The sequence below is a fragment of the Lissotriton helveticus genome, chromosome 7 (assembly GCF_964261635.1).
Source record: "Lissotriton helveticus chromosome 7, aLisHel1.1, whole genome shotgun sequence".
Classification (NCBI taxonomy): Eukaryota; Metazoa; Chordata; class Amphibia; order Caudata; family Salamandridae; genus Lissotriton; species Lissotriton helveticus.
In genome coordinates this window covers 1562573733-1562597160 of record NC_136068.1, presented here as the reverse complement: position 1 = coordinate 1562597160, position 23428 = coordinate 1562573733, and the positions used below count along the sequence as shown (strand labels likewise).

The 23428-nt window shown below is 45.9% G+C and overlaps 1 protein-coding gene across 3 annotated transcripts in view; it reads left to right on the top strand.

The window, feature by feature from the left end:
• The window catches only part of LOC144770503 (suppressor of cytokine signaling 3-like), a 101953-nt gene extending 94385 nt beyond the window's left edge, over nt 1-7568 (top strand). For all 3 annotated transcript variants that reach the window (XM_078655060.1, XM_078655059.1, XM_078655061.1), the window contains one exon: nt 3445-7568. In XM_078655060.1, coding sequence (XP_078511186.1) covers nt 3555-4238 — 684 coding nt within the window. In that variant the 5' untranslated portion in view covers nt 3445-3554 and the 3' untranslated portion in view covers nt 4239-7568. The remainder of the gene's footprint in view (nt 1-3444) is intronic.
• The last annotated feature ends 15860 nt before the right edge of the window (nt 7569-23428 follow it).

The window sequence follows — 23428 nt, the reverse complement described above, 5'->3', positions numbered from 1 at the left end:
CTTGAGGGGGCATCTCCGTTGACTCATAACTTTTCCTGAATCGCTGTGTTCACTGTATGCATTATGATCTGGTCTTTGATGAGTTCGTCGTGAAGTGCGCCAAACTTGCACGTCACTGCCAGCTTCTGTAGTGCCGCTACATACTCGTCTATCGATTCTACGCTGTGTTGTTTCCGTTGGTAGAAGTTGCACCTGTCGATTGCTGTGCATACTACTGGGTGATAGTGGGAGTCTAGATCTTTTAACGCGTGTTGGAACACATCCGTGTCATCTGCGGGACTGGTCTTCTTCACAAGGTTGTCGTATACTCTGATGCCTTGTGGGCCTAGGTTGTGTAGGAGGATCTTCTTACTCCTTGAGCTGGAGAAGGTACCGTCCGCTTCATCTTCTAGTGCGGACAGGTAATTTAAGAAATAGCGCTTCCAGTCTTCCCATGGCATTGCAGACTCGACATTTTGGGCAAGAAGGGGACCAGATTGGTGAGGGAAGAAGATTGCGCGCACATATTAGGCGCGTTGCTTGACTCTGGAGGTGGTTGTTCTGCAGCTCCTGGCGGGCTCCCTGGGGCTTGCCTGTCACTGGACGCTAGTGCTTGCGTGGTTGAAGGGTTGCTATCCCCTTCGTGGGCTGGGCTGCGGTGCTCCAGCGTTCTGCGCCTTCCGCAGGGAGCGGTGACTGATGCAGGCTAGGTAAGTGCTCTCCTTTTCTGATCTGTGCTGTGCACGTGCACTGGTGCACTGCGGGGTCTCGCCAGGCACTTACTGTTGTGTGTGGAGTGCAGTCTCTTTCCTCGTCCTCCGGTGGCCTGAGAGGTCATGCAGCGTACCTGTTCTGCTGCATATGGGGCAGCCTTGGATCGCTGGACAGTGTGTGCTCCACCACTTTACTTGGACTGGCCAGGGTGTGCTATCTATCGTGTCGCCCCAGGCCTGGGGCCTTACTGGCTCATCCTCTCAGTGCCTCTGGTTGTTGGAACAGGCAGGGGATGTCAGCGCTGCCAATCGCCGTCTTTGGGCGCTCTCGTGTGCACCCCCCTGGGGAGCGGCCATCTCCTCTGCCGCGCTCGGGACGTGTAGCAGGTGCTCCGTGGGTCCTACGGTGTGTGCCGCCCGATGTGGAGCAGCGGTGCCATCCGGTGAAGACTCGTCGCCAATTTTGTAAGAAGCAAAAGATACCTTTATTATCCAGAGCGCCAGGAATACAGCCGTTTACGTGCGTGGGCTATCGGCACTCTAAAATGGCCGCCCGCCAATGTCCCAGCATGCACTTCGTGTCGCTCTCAACCACTAGAGCGCAACACCACAAAGATGAAGACCTCTCCTCAGGTGGATTATTCAGATGTTGACAGATACGGATGGCTTTACACCTGCTCGTTCGAACATTACTAAGATGCTTCCTGTCCCACCTGGTTGAGGTCTGGCAGATGGAGGGGGGAAGAGAGTGAGGGGGGAAAGGGGGGCTGAGAATAAGTCTACCTTTACACTTTCTTTAAGTGTTTCGGTTCAGAATTAATATGCAATGTGCCTGATTGCGCAACGCCTGAGTCACTAAACCAGCAGAGTATGAATTCGACAAGTGACACTGAACTTTGACTGTAGTTCTGGTGCATATTGCGGATCAGGCAGTTGGGAATCCCCTGCTCAGCGTGCTCAGCGTGCAATAATTTGGCAGAGCGGTGAGGAAATCTGGCCTTTTTCGGACCAGCAATTATGATGCCCAGGTGGGTCCCTGAGTAAACCTGAAACAGACTCACATACAGTCAACAACCACGCCTCAAACACACTGCTTCTGGCAACTGTCCATTGAACTAAATGGCAGGAAATCAGTAAGGGAACCAACGCCGTAAACCTGCATTTTACAGGGGTCATCTCAGCAATTGCAAACTGCAATCCTTGCAGAGCTGAAGCTTTGCATTGCAATGTCATTCACGTTCCCTCAAACTGTTGGGTCAGTGGTCAGTAAGGGTCATATTGTAGCCCTCTTCCATTCCCTCGCAGACCACCTCCTCTCCATGCCACTCCTAACCATTGCTCAAGTGCCCCTTCTGTCAGACATACCTCCTGGTCGATTTCTTCACATGTACTCTGTTTTGCCTGCATGTATAGATGTATGTATAAATTCATTTTTGTGTTTTCTTTCTGTAGAGCTAGTCATGTGCTTAAATACCCTTTGCTGGCCTTAGAGGTTGTTCGTGCAAGTGGAAAAAGGTTTTGGGGATGCTGGGGTCTATAAACTGCGAAGGAGTGGTGACGAACATGAGTGTAGGTTGTTATTGAGCCGCTTGGAATTGGAGGGCATTGCTCCCTGCTTCTTGGAATACGACAGACGATGTTATTCATCTGCTTATATATACATTGCACTTTTCATCCAAATGATTGATATGATGAGCTGCTGTTACAGTACTGACTGCCGATTGAGCACTTGTTAATAAAAAGACTTAAATAAAATATCATCTGCTGGTGGCTTCAGAGCATCTGGCGTACAGCGCATGAACACACACTGAAGTATAAATAGGAAGCCAGGAAGAAGAAGAATTGTCGGAAGGCTGAAGATGCATTAGTGGGAGCTACAGGAGATTGTCTTCAAATAATAACTTTTTATGTGCAAGAATCAAATCAACAATTAATGAATAATTAAGATAGCAGGAAATAAGAGCAGGAGGAATGGGTGGACGATGAGTCGTGCCTGTGATGAAAGTCTGGACAGATACTGTAAATGTACAACACATTTAGATTCATTGAACGTTTGTTTTAAAAGTTCTGTTTTTAAGCTTTCAGACTACCTTTGTCCTTTGGTTGTGGGGATAATCAAGATGGAGGATTTGGCACTATTACTGTTCTCGAGAGGTTTTCCAAGGGAATCCAATTAACCTCTTTGAGAAACGTTTACGTTCCGGATAAAATGAAAGCAGCTCATTGAAGCTGCCACCAAAGCGCCATTTTACTTTCTACATTATAGTCTTTTGTCTGGAGTCTGGGTGTTCCCTGAACCAATCCCCACGCATCCTCTGAGTTCCCATGTTAGACATAAAAGTAGTGTAGGCAGGAAGAGGCAGCCCCCCAAAGCCTTCATTGTGCAACTTTGACTCTACAAAAGGTGCATATCTCTTACAAATAATTAGATTAGCAGGAACCTCAGCAGCAGACTAAAGCCAACCCAAACACTCTACAACATTCGTCCCATGAGAGCCCCAGCTGATAGAAATTTACACAACCTTCTAGCAAGCATGACAATTCATGAATATTCATATGCATCACAAATCTACATTCATCCATGAATAGCCATCATAGAATGTGGGTATATATAGAGCAAGGCGAAATGGAAAGCCAAATGTACTTCACAGCCAGTAACGTCTAATTCATCTTCTGGGTAATGTCTGTGTTTACTGAAATTTGCTAGTAAATAGCTGGTAATATGTGTGCATTTGTGTTTCCCTTTCTGCAGCGCTTGGAAACAGTGAGATCCTGATGAATGCTGGTGAGCGCTCATTCTTTTGACAAAGGAGTTGCAGCTGGACTGGCCCCAGTCTGGGCAAAGCAGCACGAGTAACAACGATGGTAACGCTCGGCTGGTGCTGCTCTTACCGCTGCCTTTACCTCCTTCCTTCAAGCTTCATGGCCATGACCTCTCCCGAGCTGTCCTACCACTACAAGTCATTCTGTGGAGACTTTGGTGGTGTGGAGATGGCCCTGCAGAAGCTGGAAGCCAGCGGGTTCTACTGGAGCACCCTGTCTGGCACAGAGGCCAAGAAGCTCCTGTCTGACCAGCCTGTAGGAGTGTTCCTCATCCGAGACTCTTCAGACCACCACCACCTTTTTACTCTCAGTGTGCGGACGACGGCAGGGATCACTAATTTGAGGGTCAAGCAGGAGGGGCAGGCCTTTTATTTGGAAACTGTACCTGGTGCCGAACGACCTCCGACCTTTCCGTGTGTGGTTAAACTGGTAGATCACTATATGCACCTGACATCGGTGGGGGAGTCTGACTCTAATCTATGCTACATTGACGGAAAGGACCACCCAATCCCCTTGATACTCACCAAACCCCTCATCCACAAAGTGGTGTCTCTACAATACCTGTGCAAGCGAACAATGGTGGCAAATGTTCACTCAGGCTCAATTCCTTCAGGAGCAGACTTGGAGGACATGCCTGTGCCTACCGTTCTTAGGAGTGTTTTCAAGAACCAGCCACAAGACGTGGGGAGGGAAGAGGGTCAAAAAGAAGGAGGTGCCTGCTAAAGGAAGCCTTGGTGCAAAGCAATGTTTCCATTTCTTGCCAAGGAGCTGAGAATGCCGAACTGATAACTGGTAAAGGCCAATTATGATCGTGCCTCACCCTGAGATGGGATGACGCTGCAGTCGGTGTGTCACTGAAGGCGCCTAGGTATTAGCACTATAAGTCTAACATAAAATAACAATGGTGCAAAGTTTTTGTTTAAGGAGGCTCAGGATGGAGCGAAGATCCAGAACACAGGTAGAGAAGCAAGGGATGCTAAAATGGCCACCAGCGGAGCTTGGGGCTTCTAGAATCCACAAAATTAATCCATTGGCTCCTTAGATCAATAACAATCTATTTACTGCAGCTTATAGCTGCTAACTAATGCTGGAAACAGTAAAGGAAAGTTAGTCTGGGTATAGAATCTCTGGTCCAGCAAGACGTGGGGAAATGTGGTTCATAAAAGTGGGTTCTGTTGAGCTAGGTCTGTTTGGTGATGTCCTCCCACTTGCACATTATTGCTCTCCTTTCTGGGAATATCTGTGAAGTGAACTGAACTGTATTGAACCCACACAGAAAGCTAATCACGTTGAGCTGGGGAAGAGTGTGGTCTCAAAAAGCATTCCATTGGCGTGAATGACGGGCAGCCAGTTTACATTGGGTTCAGATGCTTGTGGAGGGTTCATGTGAGCTGCAGCTGGAGAGCTCCAGGAGGGCAGCTAAGTCACCGACTATTGTTTACACAGTATCTCGAAGGAGCTTGGCTCTTCTCTGTGGTTGATGTGGTTTGCGGTCATGATTCCTGGAGTCTACATTCACGGCCGTGGTGGGAGGGCCAGTAGTGAGTGCAACATTTCTGTGGTCCCAAGCCTTGGGCTGCTTCCAAAATTGTGGCCTGCTGGTTATATTCGGCCTTCTGTCTCTATCAGATAATTGTCTTGATTTAGGAATTGAAGCATGTAGGGGCAAAGGAACCCCGCTGCTAATCGCCTCAATTTATAATCTGGAATATCTTTTCACAGGAAGAGCAGAGTGGTAGAAGTGATATTTTACTCCGGACAATGGGTGTCTACTGTTTGAAAACACCTGTCCTATTTAATCTTTATTTACAATGTTGTAGGAACCTCGCATTTACATTCAGGGCAAATTCATAATCTGGTAGACCGGGAGAAAACAGGCGTTCAAGTGATCAAAGGGAGGATGAAATCTAAAGCTCCCTGCCTTACAGCAGCAAAAGCAGCTCATGGGGGCTAAGAATAACCAGAATTTTTTTTACCCTCTATTGCTTCCTTCAGATCTAGATCTTGGCCCGAGGGATTTTTTTAAAGTTGGGCTCCAAGTAATTTTACAACCCTGATCTATATTAGCCCAACTGAGAATACTGCATAGAATTCTCCCCTGCTGCAAGTCGAAGTATTAATTTAGTATCTGGTAATAGTGATTGAAAAGAATTACATCATAACAAAACCGAAAAGATCCTCCCAACACTTATAAACTAGTTCTTAACTATGTAGCCGGCATACTCCATTACATTAGCGTTGCCTGGTCTTAAAGGCTTGCAGAGGGCATGGAGAAGGACTGCCATAAAGGCTGCATTCTTTGTCCAAAGGCAAAGTGGAGCTGTGCTGTCCACTCCCGAAAGCTAAACTTTGCAGCCGAGTTTACCCCACTAATATGTCATACCCAGGATAGAATTAATACGTTGTTCCAATATACATCAATGACTCCATGGACGACAGTTCACTTGGAGTGATATCTTCCATATTCTGGAAATTCCTTCCTGAGGGCATGCAATCGAAAGAAGTAAACCCCTGCCCAACTAAAATAAGGCTCACAATGCAGCTTTTCAGGCATTGCCGTCCGATTATTACAAATTAATCTTCACTCTGTCCTAGTTTGTTTCTGTTGGCTTGTAATTGAACACCAAGGTCCCACTAAAACATCTGGTGATTTATGGCACACAACTTTGAATGAAATCTGCTTTGTTATCGTTGGTGTGTCTAGAACATTTCCTTTCACTTTATTTTGTCACTGAAGCTCTGTATGTGGAGGTGGTGCCAAATAAAATGAATTGCAGGTTGGCCATGTTGCCTATTCATTGTGGAACCGAGTTGCTTATGGCCGAAAGACAACTCAGTTGAAGAAACCAAGTCAGCTTGAAGTTGGCTGGCTCTCAGCTGATGAAAGTGGCACCAGCAGATGTTCTTAAAATAGAAATGGGCTTCAGTATGTATCAAATACATTCATCTTGTCAGCACCCTGAAGTTATCTTTGGTGGATTCCAAATGCTCTATAAAAAAACCAATCATAAAATATGTTGGCTAATTTAGGAGCATAGAGATTTTACAGATTACAGTTACTAACCTTTTCACATTTTGTTAAACCTAGACAAATATTTTAAGATTTGGTATATGCTGTGACACTGTCCTTAAGGGATTTTCCTGATGAAGCCTAAAATTAGCCAAATAGAAATCAGTAATGTGCATCTTATTTTTGATACAAATTGAAATACGTGCATAAAAGAAGATTATTTTGGAAGGGTCGATAGGTTTTGACCTCTGCTTTCTATAATTTGGCCTTAATGTTAGTGGCCATACCCGATAGTGTCACAAATTCACCATTTCCCCCTTGACAACACACTCTGTCTTGTTTTAAACATTCATTATAGTAATTTTTACAAATCTTATTTTTTTTTTATATTTGGCCCTATTATATTTGGCCTTATTAAGATATAATATGTTCTAGGAGTATTAGGACTTGGGGACAATGTATATTATCACAGGAAATGGGTGCTTTGAAGGAACTGCCATTAACGCTGCTCTACCATTCAGAGTAGCCAGTTATGAGCTTACATCTTGAGTGTGTGAGTCTCCCACCCAATGAGTGAGATTTGAACTGGATTTCTTAGGGAGATTTCTGATGGTAAGAAATCATAAAAGGGTCAGATGTGGACTTGAGCAATACCTGAATGTGTCAAATTTCTCTGCCCCCTCATGCTCTCAGACACTCACACACAATGCATTCTCCAATCCGGCCTCGCACTTAGCAAGCAGCTTGGAAATACAACTTTATTTTGGAATAATACATGAAAACAAAAGTGCTCTAATACCATATCTAGGACAGGGTGACTTGTAATCACGCTACAGCTGGATAAAACAACATTTATTTGGAAACATGGACAGGGTGCAAATTAAAAGGAGAGTTGATTGATCAAGAAAATACTTTGTGAAAGTGTCCAAGCTGGAGACCAGCCAGACAGAATAAGTCACAGGCTGAGAATCATATCTTCCTCTGAAAGCTGACAATCCTGCAAGGCAATCTGACTGAGTGCAAATAAAGACTTGTGATTATCAGTAAATGCTTTGGATGATTTCATTTTAGTCTGGCTACAGACACAGACATACAGATCTAATTTCATCATGACAAACCTACACAATGGGAAATACACAGAAAAGGGATTTGAGTCAGCCCACTTCAGCCATTATCTGTTTTGGGAGAACCCCATTCAGCCATTACTTATATAATTGTCCACATTTAGGATCAGCCCATTGCATTTCATAAATGTGTAATTTTTCTCCATTTCCATTTGGTAAACAAAGTAGTCTGTTGCTTTGTCGAGCATTTTGTCTTTGTACATTTGATTCTACCACAGGCAGAGAAGTCCGTGTTCGGAGACTCCCCGTGGTTTTCACATATGTGGAAGAGTCCGGTCTCTCAACAGCTGTGAAACTTTTGTGGGGTTGAGGGTGTGAGGCTAGATACATCAGCATTGGCTGGGACTAGTGTCCCTCTTCTCTCTATCTACATATTATAGAAAGTAACCCATGTCAAATGCAGTTCAGTTTCACAAGTAGCAGTGACTGTGATTGTCTGACACTGTGCTGCATATGTGTGGCAGCTGACAGCAGGGGTGGTGGCCAACTGCAGAGTGAGAGCCACGGGGTAAGCAGCAGCATGAAACTCCATTCCATCTAAAACTGTTGCCCCCTACCTGCACCTGTTTGCTACTGCGGGCAGTCTGATTCAACAGTAAATAATTAACTTTAGCAAAGGAGCTTTCATATATCTGTCCATCATTTGCAAAATTGCTTCTGGTAGGTATTTAATTCCTCGCTCACCCTGAATACCTTCCAGTGTCCAAGATGGCCACCATTCAATAGGTAATAAGTGATGACATGCCGGATACGAGCATTACTACCAGCAGTCTATACATCACCAGAAATACCCACCGCTTCCAAGTCCCTGGCTGGTGGTTATACTTCTAAGTGATCGAGCTATCCCTAGATGTTTTGTTTCTGTCATACTTTGCAGGTAAGCTGGAATAATACATGTAGGCGATCGCAGGCGATCCCAGGTGATCCCAGGTGACCATTAGAAATATACTTTTTCTATTCTAAATGCGTGCTCCACAAGAAGAGTCATTAATTGGGTATTTCTAAAGTTGGAATTAATTATAATGCATTCACTTGACTGCAACTGAGTGAGGCAATAACCTCCAGCAAAGGTGGGAAGGTAATTGAATGTAGTGTAATTTCATTGGAAGTAAAGTATGTGAACAAAATCTAAGGGGCATATTATCAAGAACGTTGATAAAATTATCGCCGCTTTAGCGGCAGGACACTGCCGCTAAAGCGGCGATAATGGGCTTGATAATATGCTCTTGTGAATTCCCATAGCAGCTAAGGTTCTGGAGTTAACCTGGGCTGCTATGGGAATTCACAAGGGCATATTATCAAGTCCTTTATTGCCGCTTTAGGGGCAGTTTCCTGCCGCTAAAGCGGCGATAATTTTATCGCCGTTCTTGATAATATGCCCCTAATTTTTTTGTACTTACTGTGAACTGGCTAAACTTGGAGCGAATTATCCAAAGGAAGAGAAATGAGACCTCATTACGATGGTGGTGGGAACGCCACCGTCAGTGGCGGTCCCACCGCCATCGTACCTGCATTACCGCCCGTCGCATTATGATGGTGGGCGGATAGTTGACGGTTGGAGAGACTGACCACCACAGATCTGACAGAGTGTAATGCCTGCGATGGTGGCAGTGCCTGCTCAGGCACCACCGTAGGTATTACAATGTCAGTTCCCACTGGGCGTTTCATGGTTGTTGACCCGCCATGAAAATTCAGGCGGAAAGGGACATTGGTGGCCCATAGCGGGCCCTCCTTCCCCCCTGACCCTCCGACATGAGCCCTGGGAGGCATCTATGGTGCCCTGACATATCCCTGCACCATGTGGCAGGCACTGCATGGTGCCTGCCACATGGTGCATGGATATGTACAGAGTGTACCTTTTGTAGTGCGGCGTGTGCTGCAGTCCACAGCACACACCGCAATACAAAATATACAAACGCCTTGAAGGCAGTCGCATCATGATGCCGGTTGCGGGACCACCGTCAGCTAGTCGGAGAGTCCCGTTTCCGAGGGGATGGCGGTCGTACATAAGTCCGACCGCCATTCTAATCAGGCCCTGACTATTTAAAATGGGAAAAATCTATGTGCCTAGTAGTACATTTGACTAAGTATGATGATGCAAAGGAAACAATTAAATGTGAAAGCCTCAGAAATTGGAAGCAGTGTTCACTGAATAAACAAGGAGTTTCCCCAGAAGAGTTTAAAAAGCAGAGAGAGATTGTGACATCCTTAAAAAATAATCCTTTTGAATGGATGAGAGATTTATTTAGCCGATGCTGATGTTGACAAGACAAAAAGATAAAAGTGGGATAAAACGAGAAAGGAACTAGCAGAAGGTGCATAACCTGGTTTTAAGTCTCTTCCTAAACTTTAGCTCGTATGCTGAATTGTGCATGTCTAAAGATGGGTTGTTTTAATCCTTGGAAGCCAAATAAACAAGCATTGGCATAGCCAACAGGTCTCGCCTTTGGGACCTTATAATTATTTTGTGATGCAGCACAATATCCTTGGTGCAACAACATCAACTGTTGCATGGCTAAACACTTATAAGGTCCCAAAGGCGAGACCTATTGGCTATGCCAATTCTTGTTGGTTTAAGGTGTTGTGTCTGTGATCTAGACCATTATGCTTAAAAAATAATGGGTTTATGTTTAAAAAAAATGCTTTGTTTGTGAAAACAACGGCTTTCATTTAAAAAGGATATATTTCTTATGGCGAAAACGAAAGAATTTTGGATAGAAAATAATTATTTTTTTAGTTAAAAAACGTATGAAGTGACAAACATTATAATAACGCAAACCCCAAATTTATTTGGGTCATGGCTACTATGAAGCTAATCTTGAATGTGCAAATTAGAATCTGGCCAAAACCCCTCAATGGTTTGCAGCGTGGCAAACTGGTAGCTTTGTAGAGCTTTGGTGCAATTTGTCAAAGCCTTTCCACTACAAACTAGCATTGGCAAAGCCAATCGCTCTCACCTATGGGCAAACTATTTGCTTTGGCAATTGGGTGGGGTGGAAAACGCAAAGGTGTGTGGAGTTGGATAACAGGAGGGCAGATAGAGGTGGAAAACAGGACAGTATAAAAAGCATTATGAAGCAGCCAGCATGTGTCACGTCATAGAACTATCTTCCCCTCTGTCTGTTGGGAGGGGGAGAAGAAATAGAGACCAAGGTGGGAAGGGGAATAGAAACAGTGACAGGACATGCTCACCCTCCATGCCAACTTTAGGGAGTAAAACCAAAGGAAATGATGGACGGAGCGTTGACAATACAAGCACTCACCCCCAGTCAACTGATCTGGGTTTAATCCATCACCATTCTTTAGCCCACTCTGCCACCTCAGTTCAGACATGGCCATATGCAAATCAGTCTGACCCTGTGCCACATGGGAAAAGACCAGCCCGAACTGCCAAGCCATGCCTTCCCTGGACCGGAAACAAGCTCCCCAGGACCGGTTTCTGGCATTGCAGCCGTCTTCAGCCGGACTTGCTTGAATCCAGTGGCAAAGTGAGCAAGGGACTCACGTCGGAGCATACCCTGCCAACTTATGGCGAACAAAGCAAAACCAAAGAAAATGATGGACGGAGCGTTGACAATACAAGCACTCACCCCCAGTCAACTGATCTGGGTTTAATCCATCACCATTCTTTAGCCCACTCTGCCACCCCAGTTCAGACATGGCCATATGCAAATCAGTCTGACCCTGTGCCTCATGGGAACAGACCAGCCCGAACAGCCAAGCCATGCCCTCCCTGGACCGGAAACAAGCTTCCCAGCACCGGTTTCTGGCATTGCAGCCGTCTTCAGCTGGGCTTGCTTGAATCCAGTGGCAAAGTGAGCAAGGGACTCACGTCTGAGCATACACTGCCAACTTATGGCGAACAAAGCAAAACCAAAGGAAATGATGGACGGAGCGTTGACAATACAAGCACTCACCCCCAGGTGTGGAGTGCAAAAAACCGATGGATTTAGGCCCAGATCTCTGTACTGGGGTGAATGTATGACAATGTTCTGCATTCTGTCCATCACCTGTTGTTTTTGCCTTTTCCCACTTTAGGGAGTGTCACAAGTAGTCGAGACAAAGACAATGAACAACAGAGCTCTTTCTCAAGTAAACGAGACCTACTAAAACTAGATACCCAGCCCTCAATTTCCAACTATTAATGCAATGGCTTAAGAGCACTGCACTCACAATAGCTATTTGTAACCTGAATGCTGCAAAACAAACTCTGCCTTTTATCCTTCAGAGGTCGATGAAATGAGTACACTTGAGTTTGGTCATTATTACATGTTATCCCAGCGCTGAGACATCCCTGATGTTATTATTGTTGGAAAGCACAAGTCAGTTTTGTTTACAAGCAGGCGCTCCTGGGTGCTCACATCGCACAATCAGCCCAGGGGCGGATTTGATGCTGATCCGTTGGTGGAAGAGGTGGGAGGGGAGAAAGGAGGAACGTAGGCTTCTGAGGTCTCACATCAACGAGAGCTCTGAAATGCACTGCCAGTCACCCCATCGCCCAACCCGGATCTCAGCTTATTGTTACTCCTGGGCTCATCATTTCTTATTCAAAAGAAAAGGGAAAGACTTTCCAAGCTATTCTAGCTAGCTAGACAGCTTTGCTGGTCCATGCCTCTGCTGTGGAGATCTGTGTACCTCGCTACATCTCGCTACATTAGCCTATCATCTGTCTGACACTGAAGGCAATGGAACGCGTGCACGTGCTTGGCTGAAAAGCCAGAGCGATCGCAAGAGTTCGTTTTGTCTTTGCAGCGCATGCGCGCTGCGAAGGTTGAGACCTAAAAATCAATGACGCGTGATCCCCCCCACCTGAGAGCACTTGAAGAATCCGCAATGAGTCCCAGAAACGGCATGAGATCCAGGTGGCTGAGTGTGTGTATGATTTGACGGCTTCATCGAGGTCTCTGGGGAAGTAAATGAAACCCAGAAGATGCTAATGCCGAGGTACATAGCTGGGCAAGAGATGTGCAGAATAATGAAAGAACAGCCAGACTCTCAGGCAGAGGTATCAGATGCTCTAAAGGCATAATATCCACTGGAAAAGAGCACTGGCTGTAGGCGCTACATTCAACCTTGCCTCACAAGGAACAGGCGCAACCAAGGGCTCCTTCATCACACATCCCTTTGCCTGGCCCACTGCTGCGAGTTTTACGAGTGCTCATGTGAAGATGCAGTTTAACTTCAGATTCTTGAAGGATGCCACCCGAGTCTCCTCGCAGCCTGTTTTTTTCTTCGTTCTTTCGAACACGGAAGAAGAGACGTGTGGGTAGTAGATCACGCTGACTGCTCCTGAACGAAAGACTACGATTGCATAATTAGAACGCCTGAATATTACGGCGATTGGAATAGTTGGGAGGTACATATTGGATCCGCGCCTTGTGCGTTGAGATAAGAAGCAGGCACCATTGAAATTGATTATGGGACTCCTTGTGTAAGACGATGTCTTGTGGGCTTGTGGAACAATTTATTTACTCCTAGCCCTGTATATCTACACTCCTTTGGAAAACTTGTTTGACACTAGATGTGTCAACTAAGGGATATAACCCTAGGCGGATGAAATAACTTCTAGACCGTTGTCCTGGGCCTAACTTACGCATGCCCTTTGGCGCTCTCTTGACATCCCCTTGTCCTGAAGAAGACCCGTTATAGACCCGTAACTAAGGCGTTCATAGGATCGAAACGTCGACAAATTTTATAGTAGTGGACCAGCATAAAATATCCGGTGTCATTACATCTAACTGAAGTGGATTACCGTGATAATTTTAATTTTAATTTTAATTAAATTTGGAAATTGGCCACAAGATTTCTCCCTTTCCCCTTTTCACTGTTTTGTATATACACTTGTGTGAATGTCACTATTTTCACTATATGTCACATTGTAAATCACTTTATACTGTTTTGCGCCGTATTTTGAGAAATATGTATGAATTTCAATAACTTTTGAAAAAGTATTGATATGCATAAGGGTTACCTGTGAATGAAAAAGATTAATTCAAGGATTAAAGCGAGTGAATACCCTGAGCCCGGGTTGTTTTGTGATATTGGATTGGTGTGGTGAGCAATCTCCTTGGTTGGAGCGTTGTTCTAAATAACTGTGACTGTGAATTATATTTATAATTTAAGTTGACTTTATGTATTGAAGGAATCAAGTATCATACCCGACAGGACCATTGTGTATATTGAATTATATTGCCCAGGTTCTGAGGGATACTGGGTTGCCCCATGGTGATTTAGAAGAGGAAAGGCTGTGGGCTGGCAGAAACTGAAAACATGGCACATCTGCACCAGCAAGCAGAAGCTAAAGCAAGAGAGATTAAAGCTGGAAAGACTAAACGTGTGAACAAACCTTCTGGCTGCACAAACAGCAAACAAATAACACACAAACAATGTTAGGCCCTCACGCCGAAGCCGCAAGTGTGAAAAAAGAAGAGGCTTTTACAGATGTGGATAAGGACACCCACATAAGGACACTTTGCTCACCACAGTACAAAGATGCAGGAAATGTGCAAAGGAAACCAGGATGGGAAGATGCGGGCGGATGCATACTAGATGGCGACGAGTCATTGAACTGCATCTGTGTCACTGACTGAATACAAAAGAATGAAACCCACACAAACACTCAGACATGCAACTGTCCAAGTACACACCTGGATGTCTCAAGAACCTAGAACGTGCAGGCAAACTCAGATGCTTAGTATATGCTGTCATACACAAAACTGATGGACCCACAACAGTGTACTGTGCAGTTAAGCTCCACACAGCTGTAGAATTAACATAACATTAAACACTCAACCCAGCACACGATCAATGAAAAACCACCGATAGCAAAACAACATCCAACTATTTCCCGAGAGCACGTGCTGCACTCAAGTTTTGTTTGATATGACCGTTTTCATGACGTCGATGCAAAAATCCACGAGTGGAGTCGCTATTGTCAGTTAGTTAAAGCTCAGGACAAAGCAGTCATTTTAGACTAGTGTTACGAATGTTTTGCCTCCGGTGACCTGCGGTCTACGCCTCCTCATGCCGCTTCCCATGTTATACGGCTACAATCATTTCTTTTTCTGTGCATGCAATCGAGAAAAGGGGAGGGCCGAGGTTGTGTCCCTCCCACAGGAGGAGCCCTCCATACAATCCGCTAGCCACGAAGTTCCAACACCCCCTTTTCCCCTCCTCCCAAAACAAGCAACAAACACTAGCGCCTCGCACGGCAGGGGGAGGGGAGAGGGGGGTCGGGCGCGATTCACTCGCGGGAGCGATAATTGCGACCAGATGGGCCGTGCGGTCCCGCGAGTGAATCTCCTGACGTGCACGCGTTGCCATTGAAGGCAATGGAACGCGTGCATGTGCTTGGCTGAAAAGCCAGATCTATCGCAAGAGGTCTTTTTGCCTTTGCAACGCATGCGCATTACGAAGGCCGAGACCTAAAAAAATAAAGAGGGTGGCGCCGCGGCCAGGGCGACGGACGCTGGAATCTGGGGATCAGGGTTCGATCCCCAGCTCCGGCGGTAGGTTAGCCCAGCACCATGCGACTCTGGGCAATAGCTTGCTTAATCTTCCCGACGGCCCCCAGCGCCTAGAGACCCTAACGGGTGATTGTGCGCTATACAAATGTGGATTATTATTATTATTATTAAAGGACATGTATCTGAACGCTAAGAGCAGAAGGTGTGCAGAGTTGTTGAGCACCTGAGTATCTCAATCGGCAAGAGGAAATGTAGGGCAGGATGATTTTTTAAAAATATAAATGGAACCTTTTTTGAATGAGACCTGAAAATCACACAAAGATGCCCTGATACCAGTGGGCAGCCAGTGAAAATCCTTGAACTGTGCTAAGAGGTACTGCTGGTGGAGTTCTGAACAATCTGTAGCAGCTAGACTGAAAATTCCAGATACAAGGAGTTAACATACTCTAACCTAGCTTTAAAACCACCATCTTGGAAGTGGAGAGTGTGAACTGGGGGAAGATAGAGGCCTTTCATAAGTGGTCTCAATAAAGAGAAGCAAGTAGCAGAGACTGTGTCTGCCAGTGATGCAAAAGACAGGTTCTGGTCAAATACATCAGTTTCTAACCTTGGTGGACAGGGAAGTGGGCTGACCTAACAGAAAGGAAGCTGTAAGGGAATAGTGGAATTCTGTATGAAAATGAAAAATAAAAAAGTGTTCAAGAAAATTATCTTGATTTCAGAAATGCAGATAGCTTGAAGTATAATGTGTATGATCAGTTCAGGTGACCCTGTGTTATGAGGTTGTACCTCCTTTCCAACAAGCATGTGTTCATCTTCTCTATGAAGTCAAAGCAAGCTCTGTAAGGTGTGGGTTTGTGAATGTCCAAATTTGTTTCGGTTTGATGCTTCGGGGCAGTGAATTTTAAACATCCAACTTCCTAAGTCTGTACGTTAAAAGCAATCTGTCCCATCTGCGCCCTAACTTACACAACAAAATTTCAGTCAAAGAAGTCCTCCTTAAAAAGCAAGAAGTGATGGGTGGAATGCTTGAATTCATCTCTGTGACCACTAATTACTCAGGCTGTATTCCAGTCCCCTGTATGCCATATGGGAGACCTTTGCTCAATCTGCCAAAAGACCCCAGCTGTCCCTCACTGAAGAAAGTCTACAGGCCCGACCACCCTTCGCCACCTCCATCACCGACTTCATTGCACCCCACGCCATCGCATCAATGAACTACATACTCCTAGGAGACCTGAATCTCCACCTCAACGACCCCAATTCCACCAGCCTCCAGGACAATCTTGCCAACATCGGACTTAAACAACTCGTCACCACTCTGACCCACAGAGCAGAACACACCCTTGACCCCATCTTCCCTGCAGGACACAGCGTCCACTTCAGCCAGACAATGCAACCGCCATGGACCGACCACTACTGCGTACACTTCACCGTTGACATACCCAAGGTCCCCAAACAAACCCCATGCCCACCACGAAGAAACTGGAGCAAGATGACCGACGAGCAACTTAACTCCACCCTCATCTGAGACAACCACACCCGGATGTCCGATGCAAACCTCGCAGCCAGAGAAATCCACACTTGGCTCTCCAACTGCACAGACGAGCTCACACCGCTACGCAACCCAACAAACAACGCCCCAGGAAAGCCGCCTGGTTCATCCGCAGATCTCCAAGAATCCAAACGCACCAGCAATGTCTTGAGAAGAACTGGAGAAAAACCAAGACAACCATAAACTACTCCACCTCCAAGGACGCCATGACAGACTACCACAACCAAATCAGATCCACCAAGAGAAACTTCATCCACAAAAGAATCCTCGCCAACTCCGCCAAGTCCAAGGAACTGTTCAGTGTCATTCAGGAATTCACCAACCCTCGAAGTGAAGCCACAGACATCACCCCGTCCCAAGACCTTTGAGACAAGCTTGGAACCTACTTCCACCTCAAGATCAAAACCCTCTACGACAACTTCATCGACCAGCCACCAGACGCCACACCGCCCGCCTCCCCGAAGGCTCCATCCAGCCCACCATCTCCAACTGGAGACCGAGCACACCGCTTTGACCATGAAAGGAATCCACTTGGGAGCACCCACCGACCACTGCCCACCCCCCCCACATTTACCACAAAGCCATGGCTGCCATCGCACCCGAACTACAATGCAACATCAACATCATCTTCACAATAGGCACCTTTCCCGATGTCTGAAAGAGCGCAGAGGTCAGGTCCCTGCTCAATAAGCCCACAGGTGACCCCACCAACCTCAAGAACTACTAGCCCATCTCGCTTCTCCCCTTCGAAGCCAAATTTGCAGAGAAAACAGTCAACTAGGAACTGACTTGATTCATCGAAGATAACGCTCTTGTCGACCCACCTCAATCCGGATTCCGAAGCAACCACAGCACCGAGACCGCCCTACTCGCCGCCACAGACGATATCCGCACCCTCCTGGACCAAGGCCACTCCGCAGCCCTCATCCTGCTCAACCTGTCAGCGGCCTTCGACACCGGATTCCATCGCACACTAATCACCTGACTGCATGACACCGGCATACAAGGAACAGCCCTGGACTGGATCGGATTGTTCCTCACCGGAAGAAGCCAAAAAATCAGACTGCCACCCTTCCGCTCCGATCCCAAGGAAATCACCTGCAGAGTCCCACAAGGGTCATCACTGAGCCTGACCCTTTTCAACATCTACATGGGCCCCCTTGCAGCCATCATTTGACAACACGGTTTCAACATCGTATCCTATGCCGACGACACCCAGCTCATCCTCTCCTTCACCAGGAACCCACCACGACAAACTCAACTTCCAGAAAGGAATGCAAGATGTCACGGCCTGGATGACCAACAGCTGCCTGAAGCTCAACGCCGAGAAGACAGAAGTCCTCGTCCTCGGAACCACCCCTTCAGCTTGGGACAAAACCTGGTGGCTGACCACTCTCGGAACCCCCCCTATCTCTACAGACCACACCAAAAACCTCGGCATCATACTCAACTCGTCACTCATCATGAACTGACAGATCAACGCCGTCACCTCCAGCTGCTTCAACACCCTCCGCATCCTATGCCTGACCTTCAAATGGATCCCCCCTGAATCAAGGAAGACAGTCACGCATGCACTCATCACCAGCAGACTTGACTACGAAAACACACTCTACGCAGGCATCAGCAAGTCCCTACTCCACAAACTCCAGACAGTACAGAATGCCGCAACCAGACTCGTCCTCGGAATCCCTTGACACCACCACATCAGCCAACACCTACGGAGACTCCACTGGTTCCCCATAGAGAAAAAAGTTACCTTCAAAATCCTCAATCACGCCTACAAATACCTACACAACAGTCCCAAATACCTCAACGACAGAATAAACTTCCATGCACCGAAAAGAAACCTCTGATCAGCCAACCTCGCTCTGGCCAAAACCCCGCAGATCCACAAAGCCAGAGCAGGCAGAAGATCCGTCTCCCATATAGCAGCCAAGACCTGGAACGAGTCACAGGCGGACATCAGACGCACCCCTCCCTGAACACCTTCAGGAAGACTCAAGACCTGGCTCTTCAGCTAAGCAGAACTGTGGACGCACCCCACCCCCCAGCCAGCGCCTTGAGACCCTCACGGATGAGTATTGTGCTTACAATTCCCCTGATTGATTGAAGAGGCCCAGTTAGGCTGGATGTAGTCTGTCTTTGCTTGTGTAGCTTTCTAGAACAGACCTGTCCTGGCAGTTTGCGACAGTCTGTGCCCACTGGATCAGGATTAGGCTGATTTGTATATTATCGGTCTTTTGCTGGAGTAGCTTAGAAGGCAATAAAATAAGGGACTGAAATTTGGCTTCAATAGAGGAAATGTATTTCATTCAGAACACTCCGGTTTTAAATGGTCAGAACATTAACATGTTTACTATACAGTGAAAGCAAGGGACTCAGCAAATAAAAACGATCATATTGTTGACTGAAAACGCTGATAACAATAATATCTGCTAGAACAAATCTACATCTAATCAGTCCCACGATCAAGCTCGTACCCTTAATAAACTGGGTCTCAATTAGGATCCCAATGTAATATCTTTACAAGGGCTTTTAACAGGGATGTGGAGTTTGAGCCTATACAAGAGGCAGCAAAGCACTGTACAGGGTCAAAGGCAAGGATACTGTCAAGTGATGTAACAGGTGGATAATTTCCGAACAGTCTGCATCATTATGTAGTGTTCTTTAAGGTTTGTTATCAACTCTTTCCTGAACTGGAGCTGGGTTGGGGCTGTCCTGATGGAAGGGATTTAGGAATGATTTTCATATTTCTGTTTCTTCAGGTAGGTACTGTATTAATGATCGTTTTGCAGGCAATGTTTTTCATCAATGTGTTTGCAATAGATATTTTTGAGGTCAACATTCCCTCATAGAAACACATCTTCGAGTATTATTTGCTAGGGCCACAATTGCCCCACTATCCTATTCAAATTAGTCTTGGTGAAACTGAGCTCAGGCCTGCAATCTACTCAGACTACTTCTGGTATGGGTGGAGTGTTGCATTTACTTCAGCCTGACAGTAGCCACAACACGAAACAGTCTGTCATTTTTTGTCAGCTAGTCCCTACATCCTGACTTTCTAAAAACAGATTTCTGAACGTTTTGGAATTAATACAAATTTCCAAGGGTACGACTGAAAAACCTTTAACTGCAAGTTTCGAGTCATACTCCTAAATCATGTAGTGTATTGTGAAATCCAACCACGTGGAGGAACTTCTTTATACTTAATTTTGCTTAGTGTAGATGAGGAAATGCATTCCCATGTGTGCAGTCTGACCTTCATATTTGATTTAAAATTTTTGGGCCACTTTTGAAAATATTGTTTCCTTTGGAGCAACCCCTACTCTACACCCCGGGTAAGTTAGGAGGTATGCTGGCCCCATTCCCATTTCTAAAAGGTATTTACTCCATACCTTGACAGGAGTAGGTCTCTGAACCGACCCATGGTTGGAAAAGGTCAGAAGTCTAAAACCACTTTTTATGAATTGCAAAAGTAGTTCTAATCCTATAAAAAGGCCATTTGCCTATGTAAGCAAAATTAACAGGCTTAAATAACCATGTAACTCTGACCCAATTAGCGGCAACCTTAACACAACAGAGTATAGGGGTGATCAAAACGTCATTTTGGTGTCTCTTACACCAGGCATGGTTTTGTGTTTTATCTCACTACTCCGATGTAACCATTTTAGCTCAGTTTTGGTCATTTGTGACAATCTATTTGCACAGAATGTCACTTCATTATGCTCAAACTGTCCCTCAATCGAGGCACAGTGGCCTTATCTTGTAAGCCACAGATCCCCCACCTATGATGACTCCCAATGCCTTGCTGCAGATGCCTTCTCACCCAGTCCTTCAACCTCCTGCAGCCTTCTCTGAAAGACAGACATGCAGACACTATTCAACATCCTGCTGAGGCACAGATCAAATCACCCAGGGTGTGGTTGGCAGGTAGGACACATTTCTCTTTGTGGCATAATGTAGGATTCTCTGGGCAGTTGCATTAGTCTGCCAGACCAAGGTGCCCACATCAGCCAGCAGCTTAATGAGTAATTAGTTAATTATTTTGAAATATAGTCATCAGTTCTTGTTTGCGGGTTCTTAAGTTGATGTGGATTGGTACTGGGGCTCCCTGAAGCAACAGTGTGTATGGCTGTGCTTTACTTGTCATTCGTGCCAGTGTCAACATGGCCCCCAGCAGCAAAGCCCCCTGGTTAGATACAAGCAGTCACATCACTATCAGGGCGACTAGAGCTCCTTGATGTCTTTGAAACCAGTACCCTCTGACCCACGGAACACAGTGCTCACCTGCATCCTAGCGCGCAGTGGTCATCTTGGATAGGGTCAGTAGGGCCCACCTTTCCCATGCATGCCAGTGTCCCTCTACGATATTCACCCACTGCTAATGGTGCCTCGGTCCCCTCCGCTTTTTTGCCAGTTCCCTTAAATTTGCTCGTCCGAGCCCAATCTTTCCTCCGTGAAATCCACCCACTTTCAAACCTTTCTTCCCAGGGTAGAACGAAAACGTGTATTAGAACTTCTAACTCACCTCGAGCACAAATGTGATTCAGGGCATAGAAGGAAAATAATCCTTTTACCAAGACCCCATAAATACTATAGGAGAAGAGGCTTCAAAACTTTCCTTAGCCCCGACTTGACCCTGACACACGGTATGACCTTGGAAATATATTTACTGTCCCTAATGCCCTTCAGTGCCACGCTCTTCTCTGTCCATTTGTGGTTACTTCCTATGTGACCAACTTTGCCTCGAGTTCCAGAAGGCTTAGTGCCATGGTCCCCACTTGATATTTGCTGGAGTCTTTTGTCTCCATCTGGGCTGTCGGCCATAATTCCCATCCACCAGTGTTCTTGTCATGAACCTCCCACTTTAGGGGGCACACCCAGATAGATCTCCAAGAGGAAATATCCATATCCTACCCTATTCATAGAAAAGGAGTACTGATAGGTGTCTCTCACTCCTCTCTAACTGGTTGTCCTTCTTTAGACAGGAGTATTAGGAGTGAGACAACCCTGTCGGAGTGTCTCTCATCCGTAGGGATTATTTATAAAGTGGAGCCTCACCCTGGTGCCCCAATATAGTAGACATTCACAATAATTGATATTTAAAAAGGACTGGGTATTAATTATGCAGAATTCATCTGTAAAACGTATGTATCAGAATTGTGGTCATTATTAAAATCTCAACATTCATAACTAGAGCCGGACAACCCAAGGAAAGCCCCAAACATGTCTTGTCACACAACCTTATTGCTGTTATTTTAGTGTCCACAGCCATATAATTACTTGGCTGTATCACCTAAACAATTTGCAGCATGCCGAGTCTTGTTAGTTTCCCAGGATACCTTACTCTACTGCTGGGCCTGCAGTCGGAATATGATCTTTCAACATGTCCCGCTCAGCATCTAGTCCATGTGTTTACTGCTTCCCTTTCCTAGCTTCTCTGTGCCTTAGTATCCAATAATTTCCTATGGAGAGGGTAAAGGGCAGTCCTTCTTAGCACATTTGTTGCCACTTCTATACACAAAAGGGCACAGAACTTAACCACTTGGATGCTAAGGCCCTGGAACGATTTATTAACAATTTCCATTGAAATCAATGGAAATTCCATGACGAGCTGAGCTCGTCATGAGCGTCGAAGGGCAGCGATGTAAAGGCTTTGCTGTACAAGGTGAGTTGGCCTGAGATGATACCTTCCTTCTCAGTCTAGTTTCCACAAACACTGTAAAAAGTAGTTTCAAAAATAAAAACATGACAATCTCGCACACATTTGTAAGGACTACCATTCAAACAGTTTTTTTAGTCCCTAAGCTCAATACTCAGTACTCTCATAATGTATTATTTTTCCCATGTTTGCATTCAATCAGGCATAGCCTGTATGTATTACCATGAAAGCCCTACCACATACAATAGTCTCAGTTCTCCAGTGTGCCAGGATCCCCAGTGCCCATGTGTGCAATGGTACCATTGCCCATAAACAACAGTGAGCCAACATGTGCCTCTATCTCTCATCTGTGCTAAGCTCACCAGTGCCTAACTACATCAAGATCCTCAGTTTCTCTCTATGAAAGGCCCTCCTTCTGTTCCATTTTGTAAATTCTCCCCACTGTCCATCTATGCTAGGGGCTGAAGTGCAATTTCTGGCCAGGATGCCAGAGGCCCTATTGCGCCAAGTTCTATGGCAGGTTATTATATTGCTGTTAGTTACCGGGGTCAGTGGACCTCTATAACACGGCACCCAGTGCCTATCTCTGCAGAAACCACAGTGTGCATGTTTACCAGAGTCCCAAGTCTCCATCTGTGCTATTGTGCAAATGAGCCAGTCTTGCCAGGATATTCACTGAGAATAAATTTTAGGGTCTACATTGCCAATACTTTACAGTGGCCCATTTCTTCCACTATGGCCGGTTCCATATTTTCAATCTGCATCAAGGCCCACAATGGCAGCGTCCCTATTGCTTTCCTGAGCTGCCATTCCGCAAAGCGAACATACCTAACGGAAGCAGTGCTCACGTACCAGAATCACCAGTGACCCTGTATGCCAGTATTCTCAGTGCCCATTTGATTTACAGTACCTGGTTTTACTCTGTTTGGACTGCAGTCCTTATGCGAGTCTTGATCCCTAGTGCCAGTGCCAATTAGCCAACTTCTGAATATAGTATTTAATAGATAAATGTAACAGAACAATCCATGGCCTTTGTGCTTGGTTGTTCTGTGTTATTACCCCAAGCACCTTAGTGCCCAGTGTCCATCCGTGCCAC